This window comes from Mytilus californianus, unplaced genomic scaffold (assembly GCF_021869535.1).
Source record: "Mytilus californianus isolate M0D057914Y unplaced genomic scaffold, xbMytCali1.0.p SCAF_6, whole genome shotgun sequence".
NCBI classification, from domain to species: Eukaryota; Metazoa; Mollusca; class Bivalvia; order Mytilida; family Mytilidae; genus Mytilus; species Mytilus californianus.
In genome coordinates this window covers 68343888-68365316 of record NW_026262712.1, presented here as the reverse complement: position 1 = coordinate 68365316, position 21429 = coordinate 68343888, and the positions used below count along the sequence as shown (strand labels likewise).

The 21429-nt window shown below is 30.8% G+C and overlaps 1 protein-coding gene across 3 annotated transcripts in view; it reads left to right on the top strand.

Moving 5' to 3' along the window:
- LOC127706855 (zinc transporter 1-like) overlaps positions 1 to 20995 on the top strand; it is a 50781-nt gene extending 29786 nt beyond the window's left edge. For all 3 annotated transcript variants that reach the window (XM_052211580.1, XM_052211578.1, XM_052211577.1), the window contains exons 3-9: positions 4005 to 4233; positions 7728 to 7919; positions 10076 to 10217; positions 13310 to 13353; positions 14240 to 14319; positions 15233 to 15415; positions 15666 to 20995. In XM_052211580.1, coding sequence (XP_052067540.1) covers positions 4005 to 4233; positions 7728 to 7919; positions 10076 to 10217; positions 13310 to 13353; positions 14240 to 14319; positions 15233 to 15415; positions 15666 to 15869 — 1074 coding nt within the window. In that variant the 3' untranslated portion in view covers positions 15870 to 20995. The remainder of the gene's footprint in view (positions 1 to 4004; positions 4234 to 7727; positions 7920 to 10075; positions 10218 to 13309; positions 13354 to 14239; positions 14320 to 15232; positions 15416 to 15665) is intronic.
- The last annotated feature ends 434 nt before the right edge of the window (positions 20996 to 21429 follow it).

Here is a 21429-nt window from a genome sequence, read left to right as displayed (position 1 = left end):
TGAAACTACTGGGCCAAATTTAACCAAACTTGGCCACAATCATCATTAGGGTATCTAGTTTAAAAAATGTGTCCAGTGACCCGGCCAACCAACCATGATGGCCGCCATGGCTTAAAATAGAATATAGGGGTAAAATGTAGATTTGGCTTATATCTCTTAAAACAAAGCATTGAGAGCAAATCTGACAGAGGTGAAAAGTTTATCAGGTCAAGATCTATCTGCCCTGAAATTTTCAGATGAATCGGACAAGCCGTTGTTAGGTTGTTGCCCCTGAATTAGTAATTTTAAGGAAATTTTGCCGTATTTGGTTATTATCTTGAATATTATTATAGATAGAGATAAACTGTAAACAGCAATAATGTTCAGCAAATAAGTCTACAAATAAGTCAACATGACCCTTAAGGAATTATTGCCCTTTTATAGTCAATTTTTAACAATTTTTCGTAAATTTTTGTTATCTTTTACAAAAATCTTCTCTGAAACTACTAAGATGAATTTAACCAAAGTTGTAAACAATCATCATTAGGGTATGTAGTTTAAAAATTGTGTCTGATGACCCTGCCCACGAACCAAGATGGCTGACATGGCTAATAATAGTACATAGGGTAAAATGCAGTTTTTGGCTCATATATCTAAACCCAAAGCATTTCGAGCAAATCTTTCAGAAACAAAATTGTTCATTAGGTCAAGATCTATCTGCCCTTAAATTTTCAGACCATTCAGGCAACCCGTTGTTGGGTTGCTGCCCCTGAATTGGTAATTTTTAGAAATTTTTTCAGCTTTTGGTTATTATCTTGAATATTTTTATAGATAGAGATAAACTGTAAACAGCAATAATGTACAGCAAAGTAAGACCTACAAATAAGTCAAAATGACCAAAATGGTCAATTGACCCCTTAAGGAGTTATTGCTCTTTATGATCAATTTTTAACAATTTTCATAAATTTTGTAAATTTTTACAAAATAATTTCCACTGAAACTACTGGGCCAAGTTCATTATAGATAGAGATAATTGTAAGCATCAAGAATGTTCAGTAAAGTAAGATCTACAAACACATCACCATCACCAAAACACAATTTTGTCATGAATCCATCTGTGTCCTTTGTTTAATATGCACATAGACCAAGGTGAGCGACACAGGCTCTTTAGAGCCTCTAGTTTATGTAGTGTTTTGTTGAAGGTTGTTTGGCTATTTGCTGTTTTTCATTTTTTGTCATGATTTTTTTTTCTTCAATTTTTTTGTTGAAAGATTTTACAGATATTGCCTTTGTTAGAATAGGAATAACAGAAATGTATCAATTTTGGATTTGATGGTCTGCAAGTATATGTTTTACTTTTGGTGGCAACCATGGCAACTCTTCAAATGCAATACTGTTATTCATTCACCATAATCAGCATATAGTTTTTTTAAACATGTTATATTTGCTTAAAACTTAAAGTAAGGGAATGAAAGATTTAAATCAATACATGCACATAACATGCATAACTGGAAATCAAAAACTGAAAAGGTGAGGTGTAAGTTCTTACAACATGTATAAGTTAATGTGTTTTTTAGTTGTTGTTGTTTATTAGTGTTTTGACCCAAAAGTAATATATATTCACATTTTTATATTTTGATCTTTTTAAAAATTACTGGAAAGCAATGAATCTTCAAAATGTTGGATGACAGTATAAATATTTGAAACAAGAATGACTACATTTCAAGGTCAATGTAAGTTCTTAGAGGTTATTGTGACTTTTTTTTAAAAAGTAAGACCCTGAACTATTCCATGTTCAAGTATCATATCATGTATTTTAATTGTTGTGATATAGTTAGGGGAAGTACAATTTCATACTCTTTTAAAGTCTTTTAATTACCATATATTTGAACAGACACAACATTACTTCATGTACTTTTTGAGTGACCTTATAATGACTGCAATTTCATATAGGCCATTATGCACAATTTATTCAAGTACATGTATACTGTAACAGAATAATTTTTCTTTAATTCTTTTATCCTATATATAATAAACTTGTTACATATGATGGCACACATCCATGATATAAAAGGTTGTTTTCAGATTACTAAATGAGATAAATTTTCCACAATAGGTAACCCCAAAAAACCTTTTGTGATACAAGCTGCACCTCTGTAACTATTCATGTACATGATGTAAGTCGGCATAGAAATATGGATGAAAAAATACTGGACAAAAAACTATAACATCAGGAGTATAACACATGAAAACAACACATCAACATCGAAAACTAAATTTTAAAAGTACCAGAAATATTACATCTATGTCTGTCAATGTTTGGTTAGGTGGCATCCTGAAAATTTTCCTGGGGAACTTTCTTATTTTTCTTCTCTGTAACAAGAAAGTGAATGAAAAATTTCCTACAATTGGCTATAACAAAAAAGACTAAAGAACTGATACATTATAACCAATATAAAAATAAGAAGATGTGGTACGATTGCCAATGAGACAACTTTTCACCAGCTACCAAATGACCAATGTTGTTGTGTTCACATATCAAAGTTTTGAGATGATTTTTTTTTTTAAGTTATATTACTGCCCTTTGTCATGTTGGTCAATTTGGAAAATCTTTAGTCTCTCATGAAAGTTCATGAATGCAAAATATATGAAATGGTGAGAAACTTGTGAGAAATGTGGTTTGTCAATGTTTGTAAGTGCACATTTTTATGACATACATTGTACATACATGACATATACAATGATATAAGTGTAGATGTAGATGTGATAACACGTACTTTGTGCTTGTTCACACTTATAGATTATTTACCCCTATATAAGTATAGATGTAGGTGTGATAACACGTACTTCGTGCTTGTTCACACTTATAGATTATTTACCCCTATATAAGTATAGATGTAGGTGTGATAACACGTACCTTGTGCTTGTTCACACTTATAGATTATTTACCCCTATATAAGTATAGATGTAGGTGTGATAACACGTACTTCGTGCTTGTTCACACTTATAGATTATTTACCCCTATAACATTAATTCAGCCTTTAATGAAAACATATTTAAAGTATAAAACAATGAACTGTATGTTAATTTCTCCCCTATAGTGAGAGATTTTAAACTTGAGTCACTGATAGTAGAATAGATAGTGTATGTTTAATAATACTTACTGGAGTACGTAGCTCCTGGCTCTTTGGTATTGGTCACATTGTAGGTTCAAAGAAGGAATGTAATTACATGCTTACAACTGTTATAGTTAACTAATGTGGAACGAATAAGATACAAACTGTCTTTGGCACAAACAATGCTTCTGTTGCAAATATGTTTTTCTGTGACAGCTGAAAATATTTCATTTGCAGACGGGGATTGATATAAGATCTGCCAGGAATTATGCTTTCAATAAATCAGAATTTTAGTCTGATGTCGTCATATGTATATTGTATAGAAAAACAAATCTAATTTAAACACCATACAATCATGACAAATGAAAAAATTATTCATTTCAAATTTGATGTTGGAGTTTTATCTAGTGTTAGAATTAATACAATGTATAACACTTTAAGAGAAATAGGATTTATATTCAAATTAATGTATTTAAAATTTCTGTATGCCTCTGGCTTGATACATGCATTTCATATCTGATGTACTTGTCATCATCAGGAATTGATTGGACTTTTCTATGGTATAAGAGATTTCTAGATTATTGAAAAATTGTATTGTAACTCAAATTTAAGTAGAAGTTTGTAATACGTGTAGTATGTGTTGCCATAATTAAAGTATTGATAACCAAAAAGAATCTGTGAAATACAAAAACAATAATTCAACAGTTTGAAAAAGGTACCCCTGCCCCCGAGAAAAAAACGACAAAACAAATATGTTATGATACTGTTTACAAATCATGCATATAGCATAATCATCTCCCCCCTTTCCTCCCAAGAAAACAAAAAATTAACAGCATGTTATATTACTGCTATTAAGTATACATTGTAAATCACTAATTCATTGTTGATTTGTACATGTATATTTTTCAGATATCAAAGTGGCAAACTCACAAGAACACATTTGGTTGGATACGAGCAGAAATTCTTGGAGCATTTGTTAATGCTGTTTTCCTGATTGCTTTGTGTTTTTCCATCTTAGTAGAATCATTAAAACGTTTGGTTGAGATAGAAGAGATCAAAGACCCTAAACTATTACTAATTGTTGGAAGTTTGGGACTAGCAGTTAATCTTATTGGTCTTTGTTTGTTTCATGAACATGGTATGTACATGTTAACTATAATGTTAATAGATACACAGGGAAACAGAAACCTAAGGGTCCACACAATAATATGGAATAAGAAGTGAGAGGACCAGGTGATAAATTATATACATTCTGAACACAACAAATAAAAAGCAGATCAATTTATCCAAATAATTCAGTTGATATGTTTTGCTGCTCTACGATGACTATATGATCGCCTTTTAAAGTGCTTAGTTAATGAAAACCCATCAATCTAATTTACCTATACAGATAATCTAAAAAAAGCCAATTGATATTGGCCTGCTTTCCTAGAGAGCACCAATCAAAATTCAGAATTTGTGACTTGTTTTAATTTTATAAAGAGTTCAGGCCCTTGCGAGTGGTAGAGATTGATTACAAGAAGAGCCTGAATTATTTTGTTTTGCAGATCAAGAGAAAATCTATTTCTCACCTTATTGCCATCAGTTGGCATCCTGCCTCATCAGTTAACTTTTACAAAACGCTTCTACTCTATACACTGCTATAAGCTTCCTGGCAGTTTGGCAACAATGTTAATTGGGGTATATATTTAAAAAAAAATGTGTTAGAGAATATAAATGATAAAAAAATGGTCAGAAAAATACATGATCTACAAATTAAACAACATGGCTGAAATTGTCAGTCCACTCCTTATAGGAAGTTTTGCCCTGTTATTACAATTTAAACCCATTTTCGTCTGACCTGGGACTAAAGTTATGGAAAGCGAGACATAGGGATTGCTTTTTCGGCGACAACTCCAGGGTCAACAATTGTTAAGTTTTCTGATTAAGTCAGTTTGATAAGATCTACATATGATAGATCAATACTATTTTGTATGATAGATCAATACTATTTTGTATGATAGATCAATACTATTTTGTATGATAGATCAATACTATTTTGTATGATAGATCAATACTATTTTGTATGAAGTTGCATTACTATCAGTATTGTTGTTCCGATGATCGGAATAAGTCGGAAATCAGTTGGTTGGGCCTGGCGATGTTGATAATCGATTGGGATTTTGTTCATTCGATTGTCGTTATAGTTGCCAGACTTTTAGCATTTCAAATTCCGGTCCGTTTACGGTTTGCATTTTACATGCGCAGTCAAACAAATTGTAACGAAAAATTCAGTGGATGACATGAAAAGGAAACAAAAGATCAAATATGAACATATAAAACTCTGCAATTATATGGAATATACGCATTAGACATGTACAATGTGACTTACTGCATGATTTCATTTTAAAAGGGCAAGGTATAATGATGCGATTATAACCGATAGTCGGTTGGTTGCTGTCAACAGATAGTAATAGATAATCGGTTGGTAATTTCAACCGATTATCCAACATTAACTATCAGTACATATCAGTTTGATGATTTTTTTGAGGCCCTGCCCCCTAGGACATGATCAAGTGACTTTGAACTAATTAGACATCAACAATTGTTAAGTTTTCTGTTTAAGTCAGTTTGATAGGATCTACTTGTGATAGATAAATGATATTTTGTATGAAGTTGCATTACTATTAGTACATATCAGTTTGACCACTATTTTGAGGCACTGCCCCCTAGGACATGGTCCAGTGACTTTGAATTAATTAGGAATTTTCAATGTTATTGTATCTGCTTAAAGCTGTCAAATTCATGTTCAATGATTTAACTCTAATTCTCATATTTGACTTATAACATACTGAAAACGTATATCCAAATTAAAAAAAGTATAAAATAAACAATTTACGATACATAAACTCGATAGTATGTATCAGCATTTCGTGTGTATTTTAGTCTAGATGCCATCAAATTAACCATCTAGGTGACCTTCCGAAGACTGCCGATGGTCATATAACCCGATATAAACATAAACATAGATATAAATAGATAGCGAACTCGTGCAATTGGATTTTTCTAGGTCTGTTTGATTTCTTACTAAAGGTTAAATTAATATGTTAATAATCATTTTTACCAGTATAAGAATGAGTTTTTGTAGATCGAATCAGTTAAATAAAGGGTTTACCCTTGTTTCACTTCCAATGTTGACATTCTTTTCCTTTTAATAGCTAAATACGCCTAGTTCATGTGTATCCCATCTCTAGCTGTGGGGTTCAATTGAAGTTCACATGAATACAGATTTAATGAGGTTGAATTATTCACTTGGAAGTGAATAATTCATTAGCGATGTTTCTTTGCTTGTTTTGGCAAAAATGATCCAAACTGGCTGCTTAAAGCAAATTATTATTTCACTATTTCACTTTCATTAATGATTGTTGAACAAAACAAAATCATATTTCATATTTATCTATTTTTCGTAGCTAATGCCCCTTTAAGTTAGTTTGATAGGATCTGTTTGTGATAGATCAATGATATTTTGTATGAAGTTGCATTACTATCAGTTCATATCAGTTTGATGACTATTTTGAGGCCCTTCCCCCTAGGTCATGGTCCATCGACTTTGAATTAATTAGCAATTTTCGATGTTAAGTTTTTCTGCTTAAGTCAGTTTGATAAGAACTACTTGTGGTAGATCAATGATATTTTTTGTAAAGTTGCATTACAATCAGTACATATCAGTTTGATGACTATTTTGAGGCCCTGCCCCCTAGCATGCCTAGGACATGGTCCAGTGACTTTGAATTAATTAGCAATTTTCAATGTTAAGTTTTTATGCTTAAGTTATATTGATAGGAACTACTTACAATCAACAACGATATTTTCTATAAAGTTACATTACTGTCTGTACATCTCAGTTTGTCGACCATTTTCAGGCCCTGCCCACTAGATCATGGTCCAATGACTGGATTAATAAGCAATGCTGTCCATCAGATTGTCTTTTTCTGGATTTTATGCCGATAGGCGAGACATATCTCTGTGTCAACAGTTTATTAGTGTTTTTAGCTATAATATTTCAAACTATAAAATATAGAGAGCATGTTAAACAGCAAAACTGATAAGCTATGCAGGGTCTACAAAAAGGTTTACATGACCAAATCATCAGTTAACTCCTAATCATGCTAATAGGAGTCATTTTTCTTCAATAATGATTTTTACCCATTTTTTGCGTTATTGGTGAAATACAATTAAATGTCTCTGGTGAAAACTGAAGAAGATAATCTAGAGAGAAACTGTAAAGTACAATAAAAAAAAAATCAACTGCAAAAAAAAATCTACAAATAAGAAAAAAATAATTAAATCATCAGTCCATTATATTTGAAATAGTTTCTGGAAGCAGAAGATCACTTTATCATACTGTAGATTCTTTTATTTTAATTGGTACCAATTTTCATAGATGTAAATATTGTATTTTTATGAATTCTTTATTTTGTGGTTTTGAAAAATTCTGCATACCCAACCCTTTAAACATGTTAAATTGGAATATTTGTCATGTTGTATTTAGTTGAACACTTACTTTAATGGTTTACCTTTACTCATGAAATCCATGAAAATTAGAACCCCCACTAATAATAATGAATTGACAGTTGTTTTCTTTGTTTTTAGGACATTCTCATGGTGGTGGAAGTCATAGTCATTCACATGAAAAAGAAGCTTTAGTGGATACAGCAGAAAATGGACATGTCAAACATTCCAGTGTTAAAAATTCTCATGGTCATGGTCATAGTCATACAAGTGTTTTAGAAGACTCAGCAGATATAGATGGGGTTGTCATAGAAATGGAAGATCCAGGAACAGGTAATTTAAAAGTATAAGTTTGGCCTCCATAACCATGATAACCCCTCCATAATTTTTCAGCAAATTATATAAAAAATTTTGGTTTTGTTCTGTGATTTAAAACATTTAAGAAAATATTTGTTATCCAAATTGAAAAATATCTGACACATTAATCCTGTATTATATTCTGGTTCTAGCTTAGCATTTCATGGGGGAAAACATTTAAATTGATTAGTTGTTCACACAAGTGCTGGTCTTGAAAAATTAAGGAAATTGGTGTGGTGTTTACAGTCATCAATGAAAAGAATCACACAAACATTTGGCTAAAACATAAATGGCTGCACTAGATATACTGTGAAAGTACTCTTATTCGTGGTTACCAATTTTTGTGGTTTTTGTGGATGGCTTTATCCAGGAATTTAAGTGCCCAACGAAATATAACAACTGCTGTCCAAATCAAGACATGGAAAGATCCTCATGTAAGTTTGACTACATGGATATGGGCATATAATGGGTCCCATATAATCTAAAGAGTACATCGAATATCAGCAAATGCACTATGAACTATATATACAACTCAGACAGAATTTTATAGGAGTTACACAGCGGGTGCCACATGTGGAGACAGTGGAGCAGAAACTGCTCACCCTCAGGAGCACATGAGATCACTCTCTATTTTTGGTTGTTTTTGCACAGTCTTTAGTTCCTAGGTTGTGTTTTATGTACTGTTATTTGTCTGTTGGTCTTTTTCTTTTTAAGCTATGGCTTTGTCAGTTTATTTTCGACTTATGAGTTTAAATGTCCCTTTTGGTATCTATTACCTGTTTCATCTTCATAAAAACTGAACTGTACATCTTCCAACATTTTAATTCTCTTGAAAAATTAGTTTTGATCGCTGAAAGTCAAACTTTGGGTGATGACATGCGATGATGAAGAGTTCATTTTATCTCCTCACAATTCTCATACATATTGGAAGCTTATTTATTTCATAAGAATTAATTCTACAATTCAAAATACATTTGTAGCTTTTTTCTGTAATCATTTTCTCTAAGTGACATGTTTAACACCTTTGATGATCGTTAATCTGTTGATCATTCAATCTCGGGTTAATTAGTTTCATCACTTCTGATTAGACGTGTGCAACAATTAGAATGTTTACTTTGCAATTTTCTTCAATCAAAACAATTGGTAAGTATAGAGATATTTCCGAAAGCAATTATTTTATTAAAAATGATTTGATAATGTTGTCAGTTATGAAAGACAAATACGTAAGTGAAAATGAACACCTTATTTTGCAGTGGGCCACAAATCACAATGCAAAGCATCATAAAACAACATAATATTATGATCATTTTCAAGAATCTTCGTTTCTGATTGCTTTAAATTATTCACTTGATTTTTTTCAGAAACCTAAAATCCACAAATTTAAGAACCCACGGACATGTAACTTTTGCTCAAAGCACGATAATATATACCCATGAATAAAAGTACTTTCACAGAAGTCCATTGTGATATATTCTGAACATTTGTGAATTTTTGATTATGTTGACATTTCTGCACATTTTGTAGCCTTCTTTTTAAGCAAAAAGGAGATATAATTTGATATTCATTGCTTAGATAGGACACCCTGAGTACAATTTAGTTTTGGAGTGGGCAGTTATGAGTTTTCCAGTATTTTTTTGTTTATTTTGAGACTATTAGTAATCATAATCTGTTAAAGTAGACAGGTTGATTTGAGTCTATATGCTATGGCCCTGAAAAACTTCAACAACATGGAAATCATAAAAATTTCATTCTGGTTTTCAAGATTTAAATATATCTCTTATATTAGTTTGCCTAAACCAAATGTTATGAAACTGATACATAATGCTTATTACCATAAAACACCTGATCAAGTTCGTCACTTTTACAGTTCTCTAGTTATGTCCCTTTACAACTTTATATGCAAGCAGGGGCATCATCTGTGTCCCATGGACACATTGTCCATTTATTTCTACAGTTCCAAACATATTTTACACTAAGTAAATTTTCTATTAAGAAAAACATTACTGACAAAACATTGAATTTTTGCTGAGAAGATCTACATGTCAGAGTAAGTTCTATTGTGTAAATTTTACTCCAAAAGTTTGTAGTTCTTGCATGGTCAGTATATATATATATATATATTTTTTTTTTAGCATCTGGTGCCCAGTTAAACATGAGAGGTGTGTTTCTACATGTATTAGGAGATGCTTTAGGTTCTGTGATTGTCATTATTAGTGCTTTATTGATATGGTTTGTAGAAGCTGACTGGAAGTATTACATGGATCCAGCAATGAGGTAATAATCTTCAGTACTGATATCAGGAAAATATTTTCACAGATTTATGATGAATACAAGTACATGTATTTCATTGGTTGCAATGACATACGGCAATTTCCCAATAGTTGTTGTCAGAACATTGTTGATGACCTTGCATCAAAACGGATTGGGAATGGATTAAAAAAAAAACTAGTTCCTTGTATCTTCTACTTTATTTCCATTAAAAAGCCCAGGGTCAATGTAATAAAAAGAATGAATAAGGATGTTCGCACCTCTGTTTAAAAAAAACAAGCTTTTTAAATGACTGATATAAATTAATATTATATATATAACAAAAATTAAATAGCAGGTAAAAATGATAGGTCCATGACCTTGTTTTTGAGATATGTTAAATTGAAAATTTGCCGGGAAACAATTCTCTCTAGATTTTTCATACATTTAACATTGACACTTTTTTTCTTTCAAAAACTATAAAAAAAAATGTAAAGGATTTTATAAGATTTTCATAAACGGCTTGTTAAACTATATGTATTAAAATTATGAACAGAAAAGTAAGGGTTAGCGGGAAATTTTTTTGTTGGCACTACATGGATAAAACTAGAGGATTCCAAGTATCTTACAAAAAAGTTGAAAACAAGAGTAGCAAACATCCTTAACCAAAATATTCAAAAATAAAAAAAATATTCAACTAAACGCGCATTAATAAATTAATGTGTTGAATATTTTTTATATTTGAATTCTTCAGCTAGTTATTCTATGATTATTTTCATCTAAAGTTATGAATACATTTAAGACTTTTCTCAAAGTTTTTATACAAATACAAATGAAAGTTTCTTACTAAATGCATTGAACATGAAGCTTTTCCATTTAATAAAGACTATTTTATGCCATTTACCTCCTAAAAAAGATATTTTGATGATTAAAATATCCTGGATATATAATATGGGTTTAAAATAGGGATGTCAACGAGTACTCGAGTATTTGAGTATTGCTCGGTAGTACCGAGTATCAAACATCAAAACTATACTCGACTAATCAGTTTTCTGTTAGAATATTGCTCTTCTTTATATAAAATAGATCTTCTTGGAACCTCTTTCGGAAAATTAAATAAGCATCACTGATTAACTAGTAAATAAAATACATTTGGTTTCGAATGCTGTGCTAAATTTTCATTAAACATGCCTCCGAAAATATGTGGGTTTTACCTAGTCTAACACTTTAAACTAAACATGTCTTATCCATTCCGTCACATCGGTTACGTTAAAGCAAATATTTTTGTCTGCAAGACTGTAGTTGCAAAACCGACTGCCCCCAATAACAGTTGACAAGAAAAATTAATTTTTCCAAATAAAATAAATTCATTGCATCCTCTGGCGACTCTCAGTGAATAATTAAACTTCTAATCCTTCCGCCTTTGTAAACATTAACTGTGTTTTCTTAACAATTGCCAAATACTATTGTTTGATATGGGTTTTCCTTGTTATGATTTTTAAATAGGTGTTCATTAAATTATATTAATTAGATTATCATACATGTGATGGACTGTGGAACTAAGGTCAGGAGATAAGGAAATTTTGGTCAGGAGATTAGGACTCAGATCAGGAGGTTTTTAATTGACATAAATTTTGTCGTAAATGTAACCATGTGCTGTAGAAATTGTCTTTTAAAGTGTTTTTTCTTCAACTTTCCATCTGAATGTATTATGTTTATAGTACCCTTGTACTTATAAATTTTCTCTATCTTTATTCAACATGTTCAATCTAACATTCTTTTTTTTAAAGTATGTTCTTTAATTTCTTTTATTTTATATCAGTTTTAGAGAGCTTTCTTGCATGTTAAGGAACATATTCCAACTAGAAACAACAAATGGAAGTTTTTAACGACCTTGACTGGCTATACAGCCCTTGCACGGTCGGTAACCAACTAGAAAACAAGGGTCATAGTTGGTATATAAATTTCAATTTGAGCCTTGAAAGGAAGTATAGAACCCTCAAATAATTTTCAAATTATTATTTTTTTATTTGTCCTAAGACATTTAAAATCATTTAATTACCATCCTTTTATGATTATTTGTTCAATTTATATTTAATTTATATTCTTTTAAAAATTTACATTTGTTAAAGGAAAGTAACTTAAAACAGGATAAATCAAGGGAAGTAACCCAAAATTCATTTCAATTATTTTTAGATACACAAAGTTTTTAATACACAACGGCAGTTAGCCTGAGGTAAAAATCGTTGATTACCATTATGTTTGACACCCAAGCTGACAAGTGAAGCCATATAATTATGCATGTTAATTGATTTATAGGTAAAATAGAACTTCAGGTAATGTCAGTTACACCAGATATGTTGGGCTGAAATTTTTCATTCATGAAATATATCATACACGGGATTTTTTTCTCTTCAACGGGAGGCCAGGAGGAGACCCCTTAAAACGGGATTATTGTACTCCCGTCGGGAGGTTCACATGTATGGATTATTATTTTTTTTACTTAATTAGACTTAGTACTTGCAGGTAATGAGCTGTTAATTATGGTATGTAATTTCTTGTCCCAGATACTTATGTAGATGGTTTTTCTTCTATTGAACAACCCACAGAATGTAAAATACGTATTTTTGTGTTTCCGTGTTATAGATATATTCCCGAGCGAGTACTCGAGTATCGCTCAATAAAACCAACGAGTACTCGATTAGTAATTGGTTATCGAGTTGACATCCCTAGTTTAAAACAATTTTTCCAAAACATACATAATGCATGAAGGTTTGCTACAATGTCTGTTTTGGTGGGTGCAGTAATTGAATGAGCATTCAAATGTGTTTGAAATTTTGTACAGCAGCTGACAAAGAGTTATGATGAATTATAACTTACTAAGATAGAAAAGTGTACACTTTATGCAATTTTTCCACTGACTTTAAGATCTGCTTCAGTATGCAGTACAAACAGCATTGACTGTTGTTTAGTCACTTGAATAATGTTCAGAATTTGTAAAAAGAATTATAGAAATATATTTACAGTTTGCATACTTATTAAATGGAGCATGTGTTTGCTCTGAGTGAGAGAAATAAATTTTGAATTGATAATTTATAACAAGACTTGCTTTTTTTCAGTATATTAATGGTTATTATCATACTGAGTACCACAGCTCCATTATGTAAGTATTATATGTCATTATTGTTTGGAAAAAGAATAAAGGATAGATTTACATTTGGCATAAAGAATTTAGGATATTCGTGAACAAAAGCATATCGTAAGATCACGATTTGTTTTGGAATTAACAGAAATTGTAATTAAAAAATAAGAATATTACATTTCCTTACAGTAAGATAATTATAATTTTAAATTTGTTACAGAAATTAGAATTAACTTTAACAATGAAAAAAATCCAAGTACCTAACAGTAAAGATAATTATCATGATTATAATAAGAATGAATTTGAACAAAAGGATTGTGACAAAAAAAACTTTTTAAATGTGCAAAAAGACCAACTAGATAGGAAGTATTCCACGCTATAAATACAAGGAGATGATGGGTATATGACAATGGGATGACAACCAAACACAAAGAAAAAAACCATCAAGAAATCAAGATATGGACTTAATTAAAAGACAAGTATGCATGTCATATTATCTTTCCTGCCCCAAGTGTAAACAGTTAAAGAACAAATTAACAGATACTGCCAATGATTTGCCTTTACACCACTTTCCTATATGAATACATGTTTCATTGTTTTTTGTATGGAATTTCTGAACATATTTGTGTTTCTTTGTTTGTTTGTTGGTTGGTGTATAATGCCACATTTAGTGACCTTGGACAGTAGTCAGTGTTTTTTTACACAGCCACGTCAGTGTTTAATTTGTGTACATGACTACAATTTTTTCCATCCACAAGTACATAATTTTCTTTCACAGAGAAGTTGATTGAAGTATATTTCTTGTTAACTTTTTCTTGTGTTTATGTAGGAAGTATATACTTTAAATTGAAGTTGACTTCATAACTTTTAAACGTCTCAATGCATAAATCATCTTATTTTATTTCAGTGAGAGATTCAGGTTTAATACTGTTACAGACTGTACCGGGACATATAAGGGTACACAAACTAAAAGAAGATATAGAAAAAGTAAGATTTATGAAAATAAAAGATAGAAATAATTTTAAACCTAAAGTTTGAATTAATACATGTATTGTTATGAAAGTCAATTGCTTACATTCTTAAAAGGTATCAACTTTTTTTTTGTATTAAAAATACATAAGTCTGTTTGCTTGATTTTACAGCCATTTATAGTTTTCCCATGGAATTGCTTTAGAATTTCTTGAGGAACAACAGTCTAATCTTCTCAACTTATTTTTCAAACCATGAAAACAACCATTAATAAGTCTGTGCCATTGCTGGGATTGCAAAGATAATTAATCCTTTGACATGATATCAGTGTTTATTTGAATCTTGGTTTTTTTTAAAAAAATAAATTTTTTCACTAGCTTACTAATTCTACAAAAGTGCAATTTCTGGTTAATGTTTCCAAAATAAAGTTAAAGAAAACCACTGGAAATAAGGAATACAAGGATTGTAGTAATCATTTTTGAAAAGTACTGTGGAGAAATTGAACCAGACTTGGATTATGTAGACTTGCATGATAAAAAAAAAAGGGAATAAATACATGCAAATTCATATTACTGGAAGACAGTATTGTAAAATGTTGGAATGACATTTTAATTTATTCTATACAAATATGTAGAATTTTTCTTTATTAGTTAGGTTATAGAAAACTAAATTTTCATTTTATTTTGGATTCTTTTGCATAATCCTTAAGATAAAGTATTGTTTAGTTTTCACTACTATAAACTAGCTTGTGCAACTAATTTTTGTTTTGTTTTAAATTTGTTACTTAAAAAAGCAATTCACATACAAAGACATGTAAAAACTCCTGAAACCCCCCATGGTAGCCCTTTTGGGTTATATCTGTTGTTTTCATGTGACTGTCTCATTGACTTATACCCCACACTTTTGTTTATTCATATAATTTTTTTTACAGATAGAAGGTGTAGTAGCGCTTCATGAATTCCATGTGTGGCAGTTGGCTGGTAATAAAATCATAGCATCCACTCATATCCATGTTCATAATCTACAAGAATATATGGTAGTTGCAGAACAAATAAAAGATCTATTTCATAAAGCAGGGATACATTCTACAACTATACAGCCAGAGATTATTGATGTAAGTTTATTGACAAAATGAATTTCTATTGTACTTGTAACTTTAGCCTAGACATTTTCTAAAAAAGAATTCTTTTATATTTTAAGGTTGATACAGTAAGTTGAGATGCTAATACATTCATTTCTTAATGTGAATTATCCTACTTTTGTATTTGCCCACTGTTATTGCTAACAAATATGCCCTTTAATATAAATTTACAAAGTTTTGAATATTGATATGTGATATATTATGTGTTTTTCTTATTTTTCAGGAATTTGATGTTGCAGATTTTCCAAAGAATCAAAATTGTTCATTAGAATGTGGACCAAATAAAAATTGTTTGGTAGACACTTGTTGTGCACCCAAAAGTAAACAGGAACTTGCAAGGAGGAGCAGTAAAGAAAACAGTCCAACACGTCGGAGTCCTGATCATAATAAACTTAAAACATCTGCTTCATCCCCATGTTTTGATTAGCATGACTTTCAATTGCATTGTATAAATGTTTGAGGATCATGATAGCATGAGGTCATGGTTTATGAAAAGCATGTTGTCATTTTTGAACTAAATACATACAGGTTTGCTACAGTTTGAAATCCTTCTAAACGCTAGTGACACAATCATGGTTTAAGTTTTCTTATTCCAAACATCACAATCTAAAGTAAAATGTTGAAAATATGTTGCCATTCCAAATCTTTGAACACAGTTTTACCAATGAAATCTTGAGTTCTTCTGCTGTGTTCAACCTTTTTACTCTGATTTATTGCATCAAAGAATGTTTAAATACCTTAAACACCAAACTTAGTGACCAGGTCCAGTACAAAGCATGTTTCTTGACTATATCACATAAACTTGGTGTTGCTCTGAATAAATATGCTTGGGATATTTGTCACTGGGCCTTGTGCATTCTCAGTAATTTTATCTGCAGTGAATACTCTTTACTGTGGAACCTTCAATATCCAGGACATGTTTTGATATTCCCTTTTGTGTTTGAGAAAAACTAAATTTTACTTCATTCTAAAACTATTTTTTGTACATGATGTGTTCTTGTAACAGTCCATGAATTAAACAACTTAAAAAATTATTGTATTGGAAAATCTAATATTGTTGATTTGTGACGTCTTCCAAACTGGTAAGTGCATTATTAACCAGTAGGAAAACACTAAATATACTGTAAATTCAGAGTTTATTGTGAGCATTGATTTTTTCAATTTTGACATGGCCAACCAAATTTTGAGATTAATTATTGCGATTTCAGCAAAAGCTGCATGCACATGTACGTATCAGATATCAGAGAGGGACGAAAGATACCAGAGGGACAGTCAAACTCATAGATCAAAAACAAACTGACAACGCCATGGCCAAAAATAAAAAGACAAACAGACAAATAATAGTACAGATGACACAACATAGAATGCTAGTTTTTATAATTGCAATACTCACCCAGTCGCAATAATTTCTGACTTTACATTAAATAAATGGAGGACCAATTATAAATGTAATGGTTGTGACTAATGATTAAGACTCTACCTCTTCCAACTTTTAAGGATTTAAGGATTCAGAGTTATTGATGGCATGCTTCAGTTTTATGATGCTATATAAGGTGTGGCCCTTATTTACAATTATAGATATAACATGATAAACAGATCAAAATTTTACAGAGTTTTAATTATATTTTATTATTCATACTCAACAAATATTATGTTTGCCTTTATGATATAAAGTCATTATATTATTATTACTATTTTTGAATTTTAAATCATGAACATTTTTGCTGTCAACATTTATGTGTTTGTCATAATGCTTGTAATATATATGTAAAACTCTTAAACGTGTCCATCCCCTCAAACATGTCCGATTCCCCCAAACGTATCTATTTCGGCCAAACGTGTCCTTAAAATCTTAAATCGCCCAAATGTGTCTGATTTTACATCCCCCAAATGTGTCCAATAATTGTTATTCGCCAAACGTGTCCAGTTTGAAATGCCAAAAAAACTCAAAACTTTTAGCGCTAATATATCCTCAATGAGGTGAAATAACGTTTACGGCAATGAAGGGGGAGACAATAGAAGACGTCTATCGGGTTTCAGTTGGATTCTAAACATAATATCGTAGCCGCTATCCAAGGACATCCAGAGGAAAGATGTAGTGATCCGTATAGACAAATGTCCAATATATGGTAAACTATGCACAATAACTTTTGCATTCCAATAAACAGACATCAGATAACAAAAAAAATAGCACAATAAAAAGTTAGTTTTGCTTACAGCGGTTTTATTAATCTTTTTTAAATCAATATGATTATAATGATCGTTTTATGGATGTACTTTTTTATCTTGCAAGTTTACCCAGTGCTTCACTATTGTGGTCATTTATGAGCATTGTATAATTAACTATTGCCTGTTGATTGCTGTCCAGTAGCAAATATTTCATGTATATTTAGAGCAAACGAAAGAAAATGCAATTAACTAGTTTTGTACAGTTTAGTTCATTGCTTACTTAACGAATTCTTTTGTTCTTTTTTGGCTTTATATGATACGTTTGGTTGGATTGAACACAATGTGGCGTTTTAAAAAAATGTACACGATTTGGCGTTCATAAATAGAACACGTGTTGGCGCCCTTTAGCAGCTAGACATGTTTTGCAGTTCAGTGACGTCATATGGACATGTTTGAGGGAATCGGACACGTTTGGGGGGATGGACACGTTTCTGAGTTTTACATATATGTTTAAGTTCACATTGGTAAGTTAATGTTAAAGTCCTTAACTAAAATCTGAACAGGTTGATTTCTTTTAACATAAATGTACTGAAGGAAAATTTATACTCGTTTTACGAGAGTCATTCTTGAAATTCTTTAGATTTTTTTTTAAATTCTATACTGCATATTTAAGAATTTTTTTTTAAAAAAGGGGGCACACATTACAGATGATATAGTCAATAATTATATATAATAACACACATCAAAGGGTTTGTAAAATTAATTTTGACTTGTTTGTTAAATCCTGAATATATTAGTATTTAATGTTATACCAAAACTCTTACAAGGTGAATTTCATATTTTTATTATTTTTAATGTGTATTTGTATTAAAAAAAAAAATCACTATTTTTTAGACCCCACCAAATATGACTGGTTAAGCTCAATAAAAAAATATTAGTTAATGTCTTTAGAATGGAGTCATATGATCCTTCAAATTTAACAAAAAAGGGGAATATGTTTTATATTCTTGAATATCTAAGTATTACTATAAAACATGTGTACATAGACTTACCGTGATTCGTCAAAATATCCTTAACGTGTTTCGTCAGAGGTCTCAAATAAATATAGTTATATGATTTAAAAAAAAAAAAAATAAACGTGATTCGTCAAAATCAGTCTAGTTTTTTTATCGTCTGAAAGAAAGTACATTTTATCGTCATGCACTAAAACTTACCGTTAACCATACCTGCCAACCTCCAAAACCTTCAAAGAGGGAGATCTCCCCCTCAGCTATGACAGTTGAGGGGCAGATTTTGCGCAATCGACATTTTCAAGTTAAATATATGACCTGTTTACTTATTTATCTACAAAACACCAATAAGAGTTAATAAATTTACTTTATTTCTTCAATTCATGGTTATAATCTACACACTGTGGTTTTTGTTTGCCTTTTTCAACACCTCTGAGTCTTACACTGATCATGCTATCAAACGTCGTATAGACCACCAGAAGAAACCGAAAAGCTTATTGAACATGATGTGCAAAATGAAGATTCATTGCCAAGTGTCAGTGAACTTGGTCGTAAAATTGAAAATTTTTCATTCAATCTGCTTGACATTTCGATTTGCAGTTATCTATTTCTTTATTTTTACACTTCCACTTGGTCCAGACTAAGACCTTTATCTTGTTAGAGTTGATATAGCAGAAATGAATTTCGATCACTTATAAATCAAACATAAAAACTACTGTGCAAAGTTTTCAAATGATCGCTGATTGTTTATTTATTTCTATTGACAGTAATGAAAAAAGGCAGAGAATTCAGAACGCGGTTCATTTCAAATAAAAATATCTGAAAGAGGGAGATTCAATACTCCAGCGGGGGAGGGGACTAGCAAGCAGGAGATTTCCGGAATTTCGTCGTTTGTGCGGGAGACTCCCGCTCTTCCTTTAAAAATTCACCTATCACACAGTGCAAGTGAGAAGAGAAACCTGTAATTGGAAAAAAAGTGAACAAACATGGTCACAATTTGGTAAACTTTGGCATCCAAACCTGAAAGTAATTAGCAGCCAAAGCTTTTTTTATCAAAAATCTCCAAATGCAATATTTTTTGCAGATTATAATTGATTGATTTGTAACAAATTTAAAAACAAACATGCACAGATGACTTAGTTTAGTATATATGAATGTTGAATAATTTTCTTAACATTAAATTACCAGAAAATCAGTTCATATTGCTTTCAATTCATAGGTGCTATTTGTATTTTTTAAAGATTTTTTAGGTGTAAGGTCAGTTCAATTTATTGCTTCATCCTTTTTTAAAATGTAAATCCTTTCTTCAGTTCCATTAGATTTCATTTGTATTTATAAACATTTAAATCCTGATCGAAAAAAAAACATGATCAATCGAAATCCATTAAAGTTTTTATTGTAAAGAAGTCTTTTGGACAAGACTTATCAGGACAGAAATATGTTTATCTTGCTTTGTTGAAAGTTTCAAACTGAAGATGTAGTGAACCAGAATATCCCAGTTTTAAGGATATGCGTATCTTCATCTATTCATTTAACTCGATCCTATGCTAAGTTGTTTTCTAAGCACAGTATCCTAAGCAAAAAAATATAACTGAAATACTTCAGACTTTTTCATTTTGCTCAAATATTATGAAATTCTTCTTTCTAATTTCTATTATAATTGTCAACATTAATTTATTCCATACATTCATATGAAAGTTCCAAAGACATCTTTTACATGCCAAAATTCAGATTTCTTTCAAATATTTGTATCTGAAAAGAAAAGCACATGGACCTAAATTTTAATACAATCCATCACAAATTACTACACATTCTTAGTGAATTTTAAGTGTTAATAATTTTTCAGTTGTATACATTTTTAATTTATTACCCTTGGCTAAATCAAAATTAATTTTTTAATATAAATTTTACATAATCTTGTGTTTTTAGAGTTTTCCTATATTTCAATAGCTTAATTGAATCAGAGTACATTACACACATGATGGGGACATTTCATTGAGGACAAAGATTGATATAAACAGGAGAAATTTTACATGTAATGTAACAAAATGCAACTGATAAAAATGGATAATAGAAAAAAACTTCTCTATAACTTTAATACTGGTAATAACTTTTTTTATAACCCGATGTAAAGATTAAGTGTGCAAGGAAACATTGAGATATAGAATTAAAATGGAATTGATATTGCATGCAATGTGTTTGTTGATTATTAAAATATCTTGTTTCTATGACAACCAATAAGATGTTACTAATTTATTGTATTGCTATTTATTGATTTGTTGACAGTGTACATAATAATTTATATATATTATTGTACATGTAATTGTCAAAGTTGCATTTAAATAGTTTTATACAATAAAACATCAGACCATTAGTTTTTGTATGCAATTTTTCCAAGTCTTATATCAACAAATATTTATATACCCCTGCTTTCGGCAGTATATAGTGAGGGGGGAGTCTGTTTGTTCGTCCATCCATTCATTTGCTATTTCTTCTGTCCCATTTTTGTATCTGCACTGCTCCTGAATGGTATGACAGAATGTTTGGGGGTAAAGATTACATTCATGCATTCAAAACCCTTATGTGACGGGCTTGATCATTTTTTTTTTTGCTATTTGATATAAAACAAAACATGGTGCATTGAGCACAATATTTAGTCCCCTACTGACAAAGTCGAAGGGGACTTTAGGTTTGCACTCCGTCCGTCTGTTCATCTGTCCATCCGTCAGTCCGGCAAATCAGCTTTCCACACTTTTTTTCTTCGTTCTTGGAGATATTGATTTGATATTTGGTATATAGTTTTATCAT